The following is an 18,317-nucleotide window of genomic DNA, read 5'->3' as shown; positions in this document are numbered from 1 at the left end:
TTTACAACTTTATTCATGCTAATTGTGTTTGTGTGTGTGTGTGTGTGATATAGTTTCCTCTGTCCCAGTGCTAGTCCCCACACTGCACCACTGAAACTACATAGTGTGTTATGAAGATCCTTTGATCTTCTGGTAAACTATTATCACAACTGTCCAGTTTGAAGTGGACCCATGTGGCTCTAGGCCCATGTAGCCTCAGCTAGTTGTTGGTGTGAAGGAAGATGTTGGCCTGTGTACATTGCCTCTGCCTCACAGGATGATTTATTTCCTCAGAGGTCCTGACATCTTGCGTAGGCCCTTTATCCGATACAGCAAGCCATTGATAAAATCCTGTGAGGGAGTTGTAAACCAATAAAGATACTGTACACAGTATAATACAATACAACAATACAATATCATTATAAAAGAATACAAGACTGCAGAAATAATACAATACAATAATAGCTACAAAGTGGTTACATCAAAACAGTACAGTAACCGGTTATGTGTAGAGCATTTTGAATAGCATTTGATTATCTCATATATCTTAGCTCTTTTACATGAGAAGAATACCAATAGCTAAGGATCTTTAGTTGAATTTCCAAACCTAAATGTATGGAATTATACTGGTGTCAGAGGAAAACTTGTAATGAAACTGACATGACACTTTTTACCTCTCTGGGTTTGCCACACTCTTGAAGCAGTTCCTATGGAAAAAAGTTGGTAAACCATTAGCTTTTGTTCTTGTAGTCTGTGAAATATTTTTTCCCCCCATAAACATACTGTAGGCTGGTAGAGGAGGATATCAATGGGAAATCAGTGACAGGTCAGAGTAGTTGCAAAATAAATGTACGCTTACATGTAGTTTTAATCTCTGTTCTGAGTTTGAAAGGTCTAGCAATTCGTCAATGTCAATCTCCAACTCTGGTATGTCCTCTTCCTGCAGAAGATAAAAAAGATTAAAAAGGGAAATAAATAATGACTTGAAATATCTAGTACCTTCCAACTCACAATACGTAGTATAGCATAAGCCTGAATGTCCTTATTCCTTAACAGTGGATCATTTTGTATTCATAACATGTATTAAGAGTTTCACATTTCTTTAAAATGTTAATTTGCACGACGATTAACAAAACACAATGAAATAGCATTGCACCATAGAAAATGGAACTTAAAGCCTTTTTTCAGGGGGATTTTGCTTGTCCTGTTACTCCTGCTTGCAGTTCTCCATATTCATTTAAACTGATAGCATTTTTGTGGCCCACATGGTCACGCACAGTCATTTTATCCGGACACTGAGCCTATTGTGTGGACGGCCAAGAACATCTCCCAGAATGCACTTTGATGGACAACATTTTCCCCACTGATGATCATGCAGTCAATGCGATAGTTAATCCTCATAATGAGTTGTCTAATGTCTCAAAAATGTTTAAAATATTTTTCAGTTGCGATTGACCTGAAAGTATGCTAAATGCACAAGTAAAAAAATCACAGTGTAATATATTTCACCAAACTAGAGTTCCAAAATAATGTGGAAATAAGCACCATTAATTGTTTAAACTGTTGAGCAAAAACTGCATGTCACAACACTCTATGGTTCTCACAGCTTCTTCATAGCAGTCTGAAACTATCAAGAGTTACTTTCTGTGAGAGATGAGAAACACAAGTGATTAGTCATCAGGTAGCAATAACGAGTTTCTAGCTGGAACTTCTAGTCAGTCCGTTTAATTAGCCAAGGGCTGACAGGCCAGATCCAAGAGATTTTAACCTATCAGTCTTACTGTTGCCTCTTACTGTACATCTTTAATCAACTTAAATGGCAGCCGAGAATATGGGAAGGAATTTGTTTATGTTCAGTCTTGAGTGGAGGGCCAAAAAACATGTACAGGTGCATCTAATGTTCCCAGCACTTACTAAAAGATAATGTGGGATCTTGTTCAGCACAGCAGAATTGTTTTCTTGATTGGCACATCAAAAATCGTTTAGCGAAAAGAAAGTGCTGAGATAGTTTTTCTTGCAAAGAAGGGACACTAATGGAGGAAGTGGATTATGCCATATAATTGTTTATTATGGTTATTGCATTCAACTGTACAGAAACATTTTGAAACCTTAAAAGAGTAAATTGGATGTTGAATTGGAAAATCGTCTTATTCATAGTGCACTAATGAGAAGTGCACATAGTGATTCAGGGTACATTTTATTTTGAGAGCTATTTATGCACAGGATGCTGTGGAAAAACAAGGAAATACAGCCTTCCCCTGTTTGTTGGTGGTGATCTGAGATAAGTGTTAATGGCCATCATCAACCCAAGCTAAAATCCAGAATTTTCCATAGGATTTGAGTGACTATGACAGAATTTCCATTTGCTAGGTGTAGGTTTATGTTCTTGATTGTTTGACCTGGTGTAGCAAGGTTGATCTATGCATCTTTCCAGTACAGTTCGGACCCTAAAGTCAAAGTAATCTACAGTAGATGTCCTATACAGTCTCTTCTGACACAGCACTTTACAGTATCGGTCCAGGACAACTTTTAGAGGTCAGACTCTATGAAATAATAGCCATTAAAACAAGACACATAACGTTACCATTATTATCTTTACCCATGAAACATTTTTCAAGGAAATTCTGGTTTCCTGAAGATGAATAACAATATATAAAAATTTAATAATTTAATTATAAAAACAGATTTTTTTCCTTCATCCTCGTATTAATTTTTGTGAAAAGAATTATAATTACAACCTTCAAAGGAACTGAAAATGCAAAGAGAAGTTCAAAGTGTTACTTTAACCACAATCAACATAACAAAAAAAAAAGCTTCATTAACGCATAAAGAGTGGGCTTTGTGACTATACTGTATGAATTAGCCTTTGAATGAAAATAGAATGGTTCATAAGATTAAAAGGCTGTGTGTAAAAGCGAGTGGCAGTGCATCCATACAGCATAAAGTGGTCTTCCTGATACGACAGCATCAATTACAAGTAGGCGTTTCCATGTCGTCATTTTGTGCAGAAAGCTTTTAGGCTGACGTGTACTCTTTAAGGAGCTAAGTGTTTTTCTCCTGTTCTTTTTTTTCATTCTTAATCCAGTATTATTATTATAACTATTATTAAAGCTTAGTGTAAAACATTTATGGAACAAAACCCTTTGCCTATTTCATGGCACAAAGCTGGTTTAAACTTAGATTATCAAAAAGGCTAAAGGCCACATTCTTTTTTAATATTAAAGAAACACAGGGCATGCAGTGCAGGCCCCAGCAAGAAAGCGATTAGCTTCAGTAATATGTTAACTTATTTGTGCAAAGCTGAAGTGGCCACAATAAATGTTTCCCTCCAAATTCAATTTATGATACTTGTACAAGACAAAATGTCAGCCTTCTGGACACTGGCCATTCATTTGATATTATACCTGGACAAAATGTCAGCCTAGACAAGAGGTCACATATTTTGATACCTTCTAAGTAATATTAAAGCTAAAGTCCTCCAAAGTAATAATGGAGATAACATGAAATACTAGCAATACAAGCTTGGATTTTAAATTACAAACATACTATACAGAAATCCATAAACTGTTGGCATTATCAGTAGAAAGGAAAGAATAAAATAACATGTTAGGAATCAGACCTATGGAAGAGAAACTAAATAATGTAACACTTAAACCCAAGGGGTTGACTGAAATCAGTTACAACATGGAATCACTTCATAGGACTACCCCACCGTGTGACCTTTAGCACTGCATATCTAATTATCATGGTTAGTATACCATGAAGATGAACCCAGTTAAAATCCTTTTTTTTCAAAGTGTTGTATTTGAATGTCATTGAAAATACATATTTTATACAATTAAATATACTTCTGAAAAATGTCTATCACCCTATATCAAACCAAACACTTAAAGGAGACATGACATGCTGTTTTTGGATGCTTTTATATAGGCCTTAGTGGTCCCCTAATACTGTATCAGAAGTCTCTTTCCCGAAATTCAGCCTTGGTGCAGAATTACAGCCACTACTAGAAGTCCCACAAGTATGGCAAGCCGTTTTATCATTTAACCAATGAATTCTTGATATCCAAAATTGAATTCTTGATATCAAAAATTCGAATTTTGGATATCAAGAATTCACTGGTTAAATAATAAAACGGCTTGCCATACACAAGGAGCTTTCCTCAGAACGCGCGTTTTGGTGTCTGTAGCTTTAAATGCTAATGAGGAGCGGAGGGGCGGCACCATGCGCTAATGTTTACAATGGATGTATCGCAATGGCTGTAGCCCCGTTGCTGTAAGATGCCTCGAATTTTCCCATTCTCATCTGATAACCCTGGTTTGCAGAGGTACACACTCAGTCATTTCAATGAGGGTAAAGGCGGATATCGCGCGCGCCATAACACCAACAGCAGAACCGTTATCCAAATAACAAAGAAGTGTACAACACTCACGTTACAGCATGTGTATTCACACACATACTTGATGCTATCTACCTTTCCATTAGCGACAGTAACTCAGCTGTTAGCTGCAGAGCTAATGTTACAGCCACATTCTACGGGTAGCAATAGGTAACCATATACAGTAAAGCTACAAAATGATATAGCGTTAGTTAACTTACTTGTCCGAGGTTAGTAGCTGGACGAAGGAGAGTTAGTACTGATCCAGAATTTAATTTCAGCAAGGCCAGTTTTGTATTAGCTCAAGTTGAGGAAACAGTCGTGGCTGATGTGTTTGGCGCAGACATACAAAACAAATGCGCCTACAACAGAAGTTGTGTAGGCGCATTTCCAGAGAAAATATTTCCAGAGAAAATAAAATATTTCCAGAGAAAATAAAATTAAGATACTGCAGTATCTTAATTTTATTTCTCAAATGCAGTTTAGTCATTGGGATCAATCAAGCCTACAACAAATCTGTTGTAGGCTTGATTGACCCTTGATTGACCCATGAAAAAATTCATGGGTCTTCAGAGGCTCAGATGAAGGAACTGTAAAAAGATTTTTGTTTTCCTTTGTACAGCCAAACTGAGCAAATGTAATGCTTCCTTCGTTTGCAAGCCATGTCTCTCGAGGATAAAAACACTTGCACGGTTGTAGCTCAGTTTCTTATGGGCGGGCCAGATTCTCTGGGCGGGCAAAGCAGAGAGAGGGGCGGTAACCTTCCTGTTTGTTACGTCACAAAGAGGAGATTTTCAAACAGAGCAACTGAGCTTTCATTTTCTGAAAGGCGGAGAAGAACACCCAGGGCTTGGTTTACACCGATAGAAAATTCTAGCCACTGGGGGACCAAAGGCAGGCTAGGGGAACTCATATTAATGTTAAATATCCTCCTAAAGTGAAGTTTTCATGTCATGTCACCTTTAACCCTTGTGTTATCTTCGGGTCATTCTGACCCATCAGTCATTGTGACCCACCGTCGTATTGCGACAACTTTACCGCATACCAAAACAAAGTGAATCATTTTCTTTTAACCGTTGGGCTGTCTCAGACCCCCCACATTGCGATGGTTAAAAGAAAATTATTTTTATTTGTTTTTGTATTGGGTAAAATTGGGTAAACACAACGATGGTTCGTTATGAACCTTTGGGTCATGTGACCCGAAGGCAGCACAAGGGTTAATGCTGCAAAATGTGACTTTCCAGCACAATCTCTTATCTAGGAAGCTCCTATCCTGACACATTGTCATGATGTAATAGATTACATGTCTTCTCTTTTCATACTGTTCGTTAGTATAAACAGTTTCCGTTCACATGGGGATAAAGAAACACCTGTGTAGGCACTAGCAGTGGCAAATGATTTGAAGAGTAACCAAAGTATTTAGTTTGTCTACCTGCCCAGGGACAACAGATGTAAATTACATTCTAGCTAACACTGATGCAATTCATTTTTAAATTGTGCTCTGCCCCTGCAAAAAATAAACAGTGACATTTTATGAATATAACTATTTCCTTTTAGAGGCATTTACAGAATAATTACAACTCACACATCCGTCAAACATGCTCTTTTCATTTTGATGTTTTCTTTGTTCACTGAACATTACTTTACATGATCTACGATTGTACAGGGTTCCCAGAGAAAGGGGACATTGGGGGCATTGTGGGCCAAAGCACAAGCCCATTGTCACCCACATTATTTGTGACTTGAGGTCTTAGTTGAACCCTGACTGTGCCCTTTTTATCCCACACACAGAAGGGTTTTTGGCCACTGGTTTTTCACATCCATATATGCCCTGTTGGATCAACTGTATTTCCCGATCATGTAATAGAGAAAAATGTAATCATATGATATAATCCTCAAGTAAAAAATACACTGATGGGTTCACCGTTTGTGAATGGATTGCAGACACGGTCAGTTTTGACATTACGCTATTTAGATAGTTCAACAATTTAAGTTTAGGCAATTCTTAACTATGGGGGCGTCAGCTTAAATTCACAGAGGCAACGCAGTTCACACAGTTTAGTGTTGTTGTTTTTTTAATGGTCCTGGGTTTGAACCCAGCCTGTCACAGCTGGACATCTTCTATTGGATCAGTCAGTTAGTCCTTTAGACCTGCAGGCCTCTCATTAGCCTGCTCTACACAGAACACCAAAATAGGAGGCCCAAATTGGTTGCCATGGCGTTTCCAAGGGTCTGGTAATCAAATTGTCACAGCTGATGGTATAATTGGACAGAGTGCAGTTTAGTCATTGGGATCAATCAAGCCTACACAGCTAGATCCTGGGAAGTTTTTATATCTGGTAACCCACAGAGAAATCTAATGGATATCCTGTCACTGCATGCACATCTTGTCACTATAGACAATCCATGAAAATACCAATCAGAGTAGGCACTGATGGAGCCTTGTTCAAGAGAAATCAAGGCTTGATTCTGATTGTCAAACAAGATACACTAATCACATGAAGAAAAGTTGCATGATAAACTGCCAGTCAGAAGCTGGGAATAGTTTGATGGTCATGAGTATATACTGGACATACTGGGACTAAAGCCAGAAGAGTGTCCACGGGGGTAGACAACAGGAAGTCCAAAGAACTATTCAATTGTACTCTTTTGTAGGGAAAAGTCACCAATGCAGTAGTGCTGGACATTGAGTAAACACAATGAGATAATTTTGAGTCCTCAGAAATATAGCCCCACTGCCCCTTTCAGATGTATTATCTCTAAGCAAGGAACGTACTTGGCCTAAACCTGTTTGGATTCCAAATTAACCTTAAGATGCTAATTGACAATACTATTTTGTAATCTGTACTGTACTATACTGTATTCAGTTTATCATAGATAGGTATTTGGTAAGTGCAAAGTGTTGAGCAGAAACTACCAATAACACACTTCTGTAGGTCATTAGATCATCATAATAAATAATAATATAATAATAATAAATTGTCAACTACAGGACAATGAAAAATCTATTTTTTCTTCTTTCCCCCTTTATCTTATTGTTCCAGGAATGTATTTCTGGGAGGAAACATCACATCTGAATTCCTGAACCGAAATGTCTGTTGTTCAGATACATTCACAGATTTAAGAAGATAGTTCAAATACAGCAAAAGCTCCAATTGTAAACACACAACATCTGTAATTTGCCGTTGAACACTTTGTGACCTACTGTAGCTATTGAACTCAGTCCTTATGGCACATAGCATTTGCAAGACAGCTGACCAAGGAGATCATTGAAGAAACTATAGGAACCAGTTTGAAATTAGACAAATATATCTTTCAATATTTGCATTTCATGTTTACCGTTTCACCTCCATTGTGTTGGCCTGTATCTTTCACTCTTGTTTTCCTTTTATGTTCTTTCCTGTACAGCTCCTTCTCTCTATCCTTTCAGTGTGAATTATTCACGGTATATGGAAGGGAGCACTCTGCCTACACCACTTTGATGCCGGTGTTTCTGTCTCTTTAGTGACTGTGACTATGGGAGACCTCTTAGGATACTCCAAACAAAACGTACCTACTCATAGTAACATTTCCCTACTTACACAGACCACGGTTTATTATCTGTCTAATGGGTATTAAGATTGAGTGCCAAGGCAGCTGACCCGGGATCAGAAAGCAACGAGAGCTCACCTCACAGTCAAACAGGAGATGGAGTTGCCCATCGATCCACTCCTCGATGTCCAGTCTCCGCTGCAGGTCTTTGCGGTTGTATTTGACGGTGAGTTTTCCCAGCCTCCGCTGGGAAGGCTCCTCTTCTTCCTTCTCCTCCGGCGTTTGGAACAAGACCCTGCCTTGAGGACCGGATTGTGTTGCCATGACTGACTATGACTGCTGGCTGCTCTGAATCAAACCGCTGAGAGCTACCAACCTTTTGTGGGATACCAACTAGCTATTGCTCCAAAGGTCTTTTTCTCTTTCAGAGTTTGTCTTTATTGGTTTCTTGTTGCTTCCTGTCTTCTTCTGTTGTGCTTTTTTGTCTCTGTGTGCCTCTCTCTCCTTGACCCCCCTCTTCCTCTGGCCTTAGCCTCCCTATGCAAAGCTCACTCTGCTAGACTGATTCCTATTTGTGTGTCTGTCTGCTGCCTGCCTCTCTTCTCTCCTGGGCTCTCTCTCTCACACACACACTCACACAATGTCTCCTCCCCCTGTTTCCTCCTTCCTACCTCTTGCCTGTTTTCTCCTTTTTTTACCACCGTCTCTCGCATATGCTGTTCTCTCTGCCTCTAAACTTTACTCTGTGTATAGAGAGAAAGAGATTGTAACAATTATTATCAAATATATCATTGTCAATTATGTCAATCTAGAGATCAAATAAAAGCTTTGTCTATAGGGACACCAGCAATCCTTGATCAATAGGAAGGGCCAAAAATGAGTGTGCCCACGTTTGTCTGTTTTCACATTTCCTTTTGACTGTTTAACATAACTTTTGTTATTGACTCAAAGCCATCAACTGTTGTAAAGGTTTAGACTGTTGCATAAGTTCATGTTCTAACCTTTAAAGTACCTACAGATTTATATTAACATATTAGGATGATATACAGCTTACAGTTCATTTTGTCCGTAAGACAATGAAGTCATACAATTAAAGCTACCAAATGAATCACAGTCCTGTTTTCTAGTATGCAAATATGGTTGACTGTAACTTTAAATGTAACAATCCACACACCCCAAACCACTTACTATATGTGCTCATGCATTCTGCAGCCTGAGAAGAGAAACGATTTGTGGTAAATTGTTGTCTTCTCCCAGGGCGGAAACCAACTTCACCCCCACAGTGAAATTAATTAAAGACATAATCAGATCATGCGTTCATTTACGCTTGATTTGTACCCATATTACATAAGTGACAAAGGTTGGCACCCGATTCACAGTTCAACAGTGTACTCATATTTGATTTTAACTGTCTACTTTTAAAAGTAGTATCTGTTCTACATGAACTTATCAAAGATGTATAAAGCAAGAAACTTAAACCCTGACTCTTAGCTGTGAAGATTTTAGGAACATTTATCTAGAGAATTCAACCATTATTTAAAACATACAGACTTACAGACTGTTGTCTCAGTGTCGTACAGTACAACCTAAACAATTCTGAAATGTTGTTGATTCTCTTGCACACAGCCAACCTCACATGCAGCAGTCTCACTCTTGCTCTGTTCTCTTTGTATTTGTTAATTACTTTTGTTGCAGAAGCAAGTTGATACCCAGGCGTACGTAGTGTAACGTAAGTGTATATTATATAACCCTCCCTACTCAAAATTTGACACCGGACAGCGGTTGACAAGAAAGGTCAAAGGATTACAAGCCGAGACAAGTTGTCCACTGATAGAGAAACAACAGCTGTGATGAATCAGATTATAAACGGAAATGAGGTAGACATAATGCACACATTTGTATATTTGATTTGAAACTGAATTTTGTTGAAACCAGAATATTGTGGAATGTGTGGAAAGTAACATGCAGTTTTTATTTTAACAAACTTGATTAAAGTATTTATTGCTTTTTTACTACTAAGTAGTAAGTGTGTGAGAAACTGGTCAGTGCATCAACAGTTAATTGAGCAGTCCACTGTGTGATCCTATTCACTTCTCATTACTACACACGAGTAGCGATCTTAGCCTAGGGCTTTTGACCAGCTGCTATCTGGTGCTGTTTTGATAAGGCTTCAGGCTAATGAGTATGCTCAGTTACACAGCTATAAAACATGGATGAGACGTGTATACGGGGCCAGTAAATGCCCTATTTAAATCTTTTGGGGGAGAAGAACATAAAATAAAGGCATACTCTACTGCATTTTCACAATTAAAAACCTTTGAATAATACAGGATTTTCTAAAATACATGTATAATGTTCCATTAATTCTAAATAACCATAGCTACAGCAGCAGACAAAGCCATTATTTTGTAACCATTGGTCTTACTAACATTAGAATGCTTTCTAATACAGTATTCTGATGTGGGATGAGAACAGCATGGTTATCCAATGAAGGCCATTCATGTGGTTAAACTACTATTAGAAGTACATGGAAGGTCCATACAATGCAGTGTGCAATATTAACAACTACCGTACCACTATCTGTACTTCTGTGTGGGGTTAACATGATTTGCAGTATAAGAAAATAGTCAAGAATATTCTTTCAGTTGGGCAGTTTTTTTTAAGTGCATATAATAATGCCTGTAATGCAGTAATGCCTGTCTGTCTATTAGAAGCACTGAATAATTAAAAGTAGTTTGAGGCTCGTCTTTCCTGGGTAACAAACTAATTTGGTTTGTCAGCATAGAAAAACATGCACACGTGTGTATATACTGTGTACACCCTTCACACTACATTACATTTCTTACAGAGGGCATAACACTGCCATCCAACATTGAGGAGATATACCCACAGCCATTCAGAGTGATGCTTTACCAAAATCAACTTATTCCATACTGACAATACTGTTGGGAAATATAATAATAAAAAACTGTGCATGCTTAAGATATATCTGGTATATAGGACAGTGTTTATCATTGGCCATCTTATACAATGTTGATCATCTTTTCTTTCACATTTGAGTATTTTGGTCACCCATGGTTGCAGTTGGGGCACAAGTGAATACACACATGGTCTACACTGCAATGCGACTACATTCAAAGTTGGTATTTGTAAATTGTGTGTGTTCTCCCATAGGTGTTTTCCCATGGGACTATTTGTTAGTGTGACACTGCTCTCTGGTGGCTAAATCTATTTGCGCTATTTCAACTAGATAGTTACCAAATACTTGAATAGATCAAATCAGTCTTTGTCTCGAATAAATAGACACGTCTACGGTAAATTCTGTCTAAATATTATGCTTTCTAGAACTTTCACAAATGAGGAACCCATACAATGACTTATTGTCTGCATCAGGAGATCTGACATTGGAATCAAAGACCGACTGTCTGGGAACGTCAGTCATCAGTCTAGTGATTCAGCACCATCAGACACGGTTTATCACTCATGTCACTGTAACAAAGAATACAAAGTAACATTGATTAGTAGTATCATGTAGACTTAGTGTCGGAAGTTGGAAGACGAAAATATGTTGTTTTATCAAATATAAAAGGATATGGAATTGTAACCTTTTTAATACGATAAGATTATGAATTGTATTTTAATTCCAAGGAAATATTGCGTGAAAACAGCCTGTTGACATTTTATTGCACGCCTCAACGACGTCAGTGCGTATGTCAATGCACATTGGCTACAATTTCACTTCCTGGTTTTATACAGGTGACACACCTAATTTTTTTGCAGGGTTAATTGTCTGCTTATCTCGCCAACGGAAACACCTCAAGATCAGAGTCCGTAGATTTGGACTTTTCTTACATTTATTACAGTTTAGCCTACTATTTCACTCGAGGACAAAGACATTCGACGATATTAGATGATGTGTTTAGTTTAACATGTATAGTTTTTAATTTTGTGGAATTATTTCAAACGTTACTGAAGTGGAGCGTTTAATTTATACATTTGTTTTTAGATAATTTTCTTCTCATAACTTTTTTCTATATACTTGGCCTAGGCTACTTGTGGATATTTCAAAAACTTTGACGATGACAGGTTTGTCTATTGGATTTGTTTTGGGATCCACTTTGTTGTTCAGTGCAGTTTTCCAAGTAAACGCACAAGCTGTCACGAATGGCGCAGCCTGCAATAAGAAATTCAAGACAGGCACAGAAACATTTGTACTAGATACACAAGACGCTGTTAATGCAGGAGCCACATTCATCTCGTCCCCAACTGTTACTAATGCCGACGATTGCGTGAACGCGTGTTGTAAAATCCCCCAATGTAATTTGGCATTAATTGAAAATGGACAGGAGACGGGGTCGGTTAAGACCTGCTTCCTATTCAATTGTCTATACCGGAATGAATACGTATGCAGGTTTGTGAACAACGTTGGATTTACAAATTATATTCCGGAGACAGTTTATGAACAACACCTTGGAGGACATGGCTCTGGTAAGTTAACAGTGACTGTGGGCCGATTGTGTGTGTATAAAAACAATAAATCCAGCTGTAACAGGCGTGCAAAATAGATTTTATTTTACTTTTAAATAATAAAATACTGTTTGACTAATACACATTTTTCAATTGTGAGCTGAACAATATCTAGAACCCAAAATATTTCCAATATTAAAACATGTTTCCAGAGAAGGAATCCCCCATTGCCAACGCCGGCCTGGATATTGTGGTCCAGCCCAACGATTGGGTGTCACTCAATGGGGTAGAGAGTAAAGCCAAGGGTGACAAGGTGATCTCCAAGTTCGAATGGAGCCTTCAGGAAGGGGATGCTTCTGTGGTTATACATGTAAGAGCATCATACATGGTCATCATGATTTCCATCCATAGTGTCCTAAGCTAATGCTGTCACTGAATAATAAAACAACTAAGGAATTGTTTTTGCCTTTTGAATGTAACCAGCATCAGTCTAAACTAAAATGTATATATATTATATGTTACATGCTTCTGTTAATTCTCAGAAAACCGGCCTGGCTGATCAAGTACAGCTGTCTGACCTTAAGCCGGGTGTGTATGAGTTCCAACTGAAAGTCACCGACTCCAAAGGCCTATCTGACACAGCCCAGGTCACCGTCCTCGTCCTCACTCCTGAACAGTCTGATCGTGAGTACCTGGTTATGGGAAATGCAGTCAAATGACATTTCTGTGTGAAAACTTCAAAACACATGAAGTAAATATCATTTGCCTGCCTTCTCTACATCTGGTTTTGTAAATTAAGGTCAAAATTCCTCTTTTAGCCTAACTACAAACATACACACCCACACAAAAGCCTACTGCTGTTGCTGACGTTTGAGTATTGTATTCCACCTTAAAGTCACCTTAGAAATTGTATTGCTAGCAGATGAAAATAACAGGTTTTTCTCCAAAACTCCTCCATATAGCTCATCAAAATTGTAATATTTAGGTGGGATTTTTGAGATGCCACATGAGAGTACTCAAACAACAAGTCATAATTGTGACTGCTCCCCCATCAAACCTGAGAACAGGTTTGGTGTGATTCAGAGTTGAGTCACATGAAGGAGTTTCACTACTGTTGAGCAAAACACGCATTCTCGCGCACACACACAGTTAATACACTAAGGTTGTGTGGGCTGGTTTTTACCAGCTTTTACCAAAAAACAACCACCTACTTACATTGAGGGAGGAGTTGAAAAATGGGTTGTCCTTCCAAATCATGTTTTGATGTTAGGAGAGGGGTCAATAATTTTTTTTATTTGAAATGGAAACAAAATGTAATCCATGAGTGACCCCAAATAAATGTGGGGCTAGACACTGCCTACAGATTAAGTAAAACATTTAAAACCAGGTCAAATTACATTGTTGGGCAGAATAATTGGATTTAAGGTAATTCATTCACATGAATGGCAACAATAGCTGTAGACTATAACAAGGCTATGAAAATGTATGGATCATCACACTAGCCTTGTTTTAGTTCTTCCCCAAAGAAACATACATTTCCAGAAGACTCAGTGATATTGGCAGCGGTTAAAGCAACCAGCAAACTCTAACCCTAACCCAACAATCAAAATGTGGGTTATCAACCAACAAAAGAACATGGAACCTTGTCTTTACTGTTGGCAGTGTTGGCTAATTAGGTGTTGGCTAGTTATGTGTACTGGTATACATAGGTACTCATGTAGTAGTTTATCTGGGATTATTCCGTTTCTTACTCAGGAGTAGGACATTTTACTACATCCCAAAGTGTACCTGTTGAATTGTATCTGAGGACAGACTATAAGTAAGAATTCATTGTGGTAAGGCTAACGGCAGAAATGTATTATCATCTACAGCATCTGTTTGTGCCCCATGTACCATGACAGACCGAAGCCACTTTTTGTTAATTCATCTTCTATTGTTACTTTTAACAGCCTTAGTGGCACTTTGGGTATTAAATGCACATAAGCTATCATGTACCCTCAACCAGGTTATGCTAGGCATAAACATTTGCTCGTGCCCTTCCTAATTTAATTGACTGCTTTCTTTTTGTAACTGGTTTCTTCGTAAGGGAGTGTCACATCTGCACAGTCAATACACCTACACTAGTGCCACGGAGAAAATGCACACTACTGTGATCGTCTTCGAAATCATTGCATTGACAACGCATAAGATAACTATGGGTTTATGGTTATGGGTTTAAAGGGTGCTTTGAACACCTGGTAAACAGTACCTACAGTATTGTATTTAACTGCCTGCTTGGTTTTATGGCCTTATGGTAACAAAATCCATCACCTCTATGGTGGAACTTGGAAGCAACACGCTGTACTTTAATGCAGTCACGTGCATCAAAATGTCAAATACTCACCCATGGTCGTCTCTGACCCACAGTAGAGCTCTAACTGTCCTGACTGTTATCATGTCCCCACCCAGATCACTGTCTGGCTCTAACTGTCCTGACTGTTATCCTGTCCCCACTCAGATCACTGTCTGGCTCTAACTGTCCTGACCGTTATCCTGTCCCCACCCAGATCAATGTCTGGTCCCCAAAAAGGTTGGGCCCTGCCGGGGCTCCTTCCCCCGCTGGCACTACAACGCTGCGTCCGAGGAGTGTGAGGAGTTCACCTACGGAGGCTGCAGGGGAAACCACAACAACTACATCAGTGAGCCGGAATGCACCGTAGCCTGCAAGGGTGTGAAAGGTACAATGACCCGCTGGTCGTGTCGCAACTCTGGTATAGTGGGAACACACATCCAACATTAAGGTGGATCCTTGTTATTGGAAGTTTTGATCCATGTTTTTGTCCTGCTGCCACAGTAAATCATCGTATTAAAAAAAGTTTTTTTTACCAGTAGATACCACAGGAAGAATTGGTCCCCTTCCAACAGAAGGTATAACTAATTATCATGTATCATCAACAGTACTTAATGCATTACTCAGTTTTAGACATCTTCAAGTAACCAATCATGTCTAAGTATTTGTCTTTCTGTCCTCTGTCTGTCTCTGTGGGTGCGTGGGATTTAAGTTGAGGTGTGTGGAGTCCCCTGTAAGCCTTGGCAGTTTGTTTGTAACAGCGGCTGCTGTCTGAGTAAAGCCCTAGAATGTGACGCTGTGGCACATTGCACAGATGGTTCGGACGAGGCGTCCTGTTACAGACGTAAGCTTTCAAACGTTTCACTCATTCATACTCTCAATGTTTTACATTAGTATTTTTGAGTAATTGTATTTACAGTTTCTCCATTGGCATTGTACCGTATAAACAATTCCAGTAACATTTGTACTTCAATTTAATGTTTGTTCCGCCAGTCAATGAAACCTTCTCTCGTCTTTTGAACGTTGATGTGGATCACAAAAAAGGTGGGTTGAAGTACATTGTTGTACTTCCTCATACTGTTCAGATGTTTTGTTGATATTTCTGTACAAGAAGGATTCACTTTATTTACAATGTTTTTGCATTAGATGACAATGCGCTGCAGAAGGTTGACAACCATAGCCGGTTGGTGACATATAACAAATAGTACCACTTAGCTTTCTTAAACCCCCTTTCTGCAGTACGTTGCACTGAACCCCCCAAGACAGGCCCTTGCCGTGCTAGCCACACCCGCTGGTACTATGACCCCCTCAACAGAAAATGCTATCGCTTCACGTTTGGTGGTTGCGAGGGCAATGACAACAACTTTGAGCAGGAGGACACCTGTTCCTCTACCTGCGATGGCGTGACTGGTACGGGCATTTCAGATAACTTATCTTCTGCATATGATATATTTTGTCAGAGTTGAGAATGAATGATTACAGACTGATATTTGACATTTCAAACTCTTATTATAATTGCAAGAAAGACAGTGCTTCATCGGGTTCATTTGAGCTTGTAGGCAGAGAATAAAATCTTCTGGCTACACTTTTTGTTGCTTCATCAGGTACTCTGATTTCAAAGAAATACACTAGCATTTTAGGACCTTCACCTGCACAATTAACTATCCCACCCCACATCCTCTGAAAGGCAAGTCTTATCTACCAACACCCATCTTTGCTTGCTGCTAATAGATAGTATGTCTCTTTCTCTGTACAGACAAACATGTGTTTGCTAGGGGAATGTTTGACTACCAAGCAGATGAAGGAACTGAATCAGGTAATCAAATATTTTTTCTAAATACATTTCAAAAATACTTTTATTTTGGGGGGAGGGGGGTGGGGGGAGTTGCTAAATCGTTGTGTATTTCCTATGGGTATTTGTAACTTTCAAACTTTGTGTTACCAACCCAATACACAAATGTAACATTTCTATTTGAATAGGCTATCTGGTTTACTATCAAATCTTTGGCCAGATGCTAGCTAGAAAACGTACTCCATTTTACGTACTGCATCTCATTTTCCACCCAGCCTCTATCGCTATAGCAATTTTGCTAGCACTAGCCATTTTGGCTGTGCTGGCCGTCTTGGGCTACTGCTTTCTTAAGAAAAGGAAGGACCGGACACAGCACCAGCCAGTGACGACCCACGTCCCCTTTGAGGACAGAGACACTATGGTCTACAACAGTACCACCAAGCCTGTCTGAACCTGCTGAGGTTTAGAGACTGGATCTGGAGATTATGCATGCCTTCATCAAGTGTAGTTTGAATACACAAACAATGTATTCTGACCCGACTACAGTAGCACGATCATTTGGTGTGAAAATATCAGACCGCCCAATAATCTGACTTTGCAGCTTTCAGATCATGAATTTTAATACTGTACATATTGCACACACACAGTTGAGCATGCACGACATAAACAGATCCCAGTGATCACAATGTACAAACTAAATGAGCATGCAGATGCAGTGTTTCATTTAACCAGAGCTGCTTCTTCCAACAGAACAACCAGTTTGAGGTTTGCTAGTAAAGATGCATCAGGAATTTTGGTATTAGAAGTCCGCTAAAGTGGAAAAAATCCTGTACATTTGTGCATTGTTTTTTAAGATGCTGCTCCGTTTTGATTTTGATATTTCTTCTTGGAAAATAAACGTTTTTCTTGTTCTCAGTGGAAAGCTTACTTTGTTCCCTACTTTTTTTTTTTATATTTTACTTCAATATCATCTTGTATTTATAGTATAAAATGAATTGGATCATGAGGGAGGGAGGAAGAAGTTGGTTTTTATTTGTATTTTAATTTTTTTCAGCAATGCTTTCTTGCAATTCTTAAATATGTTTGTTTGTATAAACACAAACATGTGCAACTGTACACCTTTGACAAAACTTCACAATAAAACAACTGTTTAATAATATGCTGTGCTAATATGTATGGTGCTTGTACCTTTTGTCTTTACCCTGGAATTGCATGGGAAGTTCACTAGTTTAGGGAGTGGCCAAGTATTTGTTGTTTTGTCTCCTAGATGACAGTGTTTTTAATCATTGGGACATAATTAGTGCCTGTACCCTAAATGTTTTAGGGTACAGAGGAGAAGCATCAGTAATACTGACTTTATATAAGTCCATCATAACCATAGGCTATTTTATGGCTGACAAATTAATATTGGACCACACACACCTTTTAAGCAAACCAAGATCTAAACTATCTTGTGTGCCCTTTATTGACTTAGATTGTCCATGACAGGCAGCGACTTGAATGAACTTGTCTCAAATTGTTTACGGTACATGGGCATGGATCAGGTCTTTCCTGTTATTTCATAATGCAGTGCCTACATAGTTGGCATTTCAACTTGAGTTTTGGTAACCCTTTATAATAACTATACTTGAGGAGCTTTTATAATCCATGAATAATCGACATAGTACATTTGTTTTATAAATGAATATACGAAAAGTAAATGCACAGAACCTCTGAAGCTTATTACACCCACAACTGAGTCTTGCCTGCTAGAGGCACATTACACATTAGTTTTTCTCTAAAGGGAGATTTGTAAGTGGTTTTCATGTAACAATAATTTACTAATAATTAATAGTTATTGA

At 38.6% G+C, this 18,317-nt stretch overlaps 2 protein-coding genes across 3 annotated transcripts; one reads left to right on the top strand and one right to left on the bottom strand.

Annotated features, from left to right (window-relative positions):
• Positions 1-25: 25 nt before the first annotated feature.
• Positions 26-8,494, bottom strand: LOC134025426 (protein phosphatase 1 regulatory subunit 14B-like). The gene is made up of 4 exons (XM_062468445.1): positions 8,027-8,494; positions 839-919; positions 654-686; positions 26-330 (listed from the first exon to the last, which is right to left on the bottom strand). Exons 1-4 carry the CDS (start codon positions 8,210-8,212, stop codon positions 262-264), a joined length of 369 nt encoding a protein of 122 aa, XP_062324429.1. The 5' UTR covers positions 8,213-8,494; the 3' UTR covers positions 26-261.
• Positions 8,495-11,646: 3,152 nt separating this feature from the next.
• Positions 11,647-17,635, top strand: spint1b (serine peptidase inhibitor, Kunitz type 1 b). 2 transcript variants are annotated; one of them, XM_062467850.1, is made up of 10 exons: positions 11,647-12,376; positions 12,568-12,725; positions 12,898-13,039; positions 14,902-15,072; positions 15,227-15,262; positions 15,397-15,528; positions 15,678-15,728; positions 15,924-16,094; positions 16,441-16,500; positions 16,752-17,635. In XM_062467850.1, exons 1-10 carry the CDS (start codon positions 11,968-11,970, stop codon positions 16,925-16,927), a joined length of 1,506 nt encoding a protein of 501 aa, XP_062323834.1. In that variant the 5' UTR covers positions 11,647-11,967; the 3' UTR covers positions 16,928-17,635. The 2 variants fall into 2 exon arrangements, with proteins under 2 accessions (XP_062323834.1, XP_062323833.1); XM_062467849.1 differs by having other exon boundaries at positions 15,224-15,262.
• The last annotated feature ends 682 nt before the right edge of the window (positions 17,636-18,317 follow it).

Source organism: Osmerus eperlanus, chromosome 8 (assembly GCF_963692335.1).
Source record: "Osmerus eperlanus chromosome 8, fOsmEpe2.1, whole genome shotgun sequence".
NCBI classification, from domain to species: Eukaryota; Metazoa; Chordata; class Actinopteri; order Osmeriformes; family Osmeridae; genus Osmerus; species Osmerus eperlanus.
This window is presented reverse-complemented; position numbering and strand designations above follow the sequence as displayed.

Coding starts and splice junctions, on each gene's coding strand:
- spint1b (XM_062467849.1), top strand. CDS start 11,968: ATGACAGGTTTGTCTATTGGATTTGTTTTGGGATCCACTTTGTTGTTC. Junction 12,726..12,897: donor ATGCTTCTGTGGTTATACAT/GTAAGAGCATCA, acceptor GTTAATTCTCAG/AAAACCGGCCTGGCTGATCA. Junction 15,073..15,223: donor AGCCTGCAAGGGTGTGAAAG/GTACAATGACCC, acceptor TTTTTTTACCAG/TAGATACCACAGGAAGAATT.
- LOC134025426 (XM_062468445.1), bottom strand. CDS start 8,212: ATGGCAACACAATCCGGTCCTCAAGGCAGGGTCTTGTTCCAAACGCCG. Junction 920..8,026: donor ATCTCCTGTTTGACTGTGAG/GTGAGCTCTCGT, acceptor TATCTTCTGCAG/GAAGAGGACATACCAGAGTT. Junction 331..653: donor AGTGTGGCAAACCCAGAGAG/GTAAAAAGTGTC, acceptor ACTCCCTCACAG/GATTTTATCAATGGCTTGCT.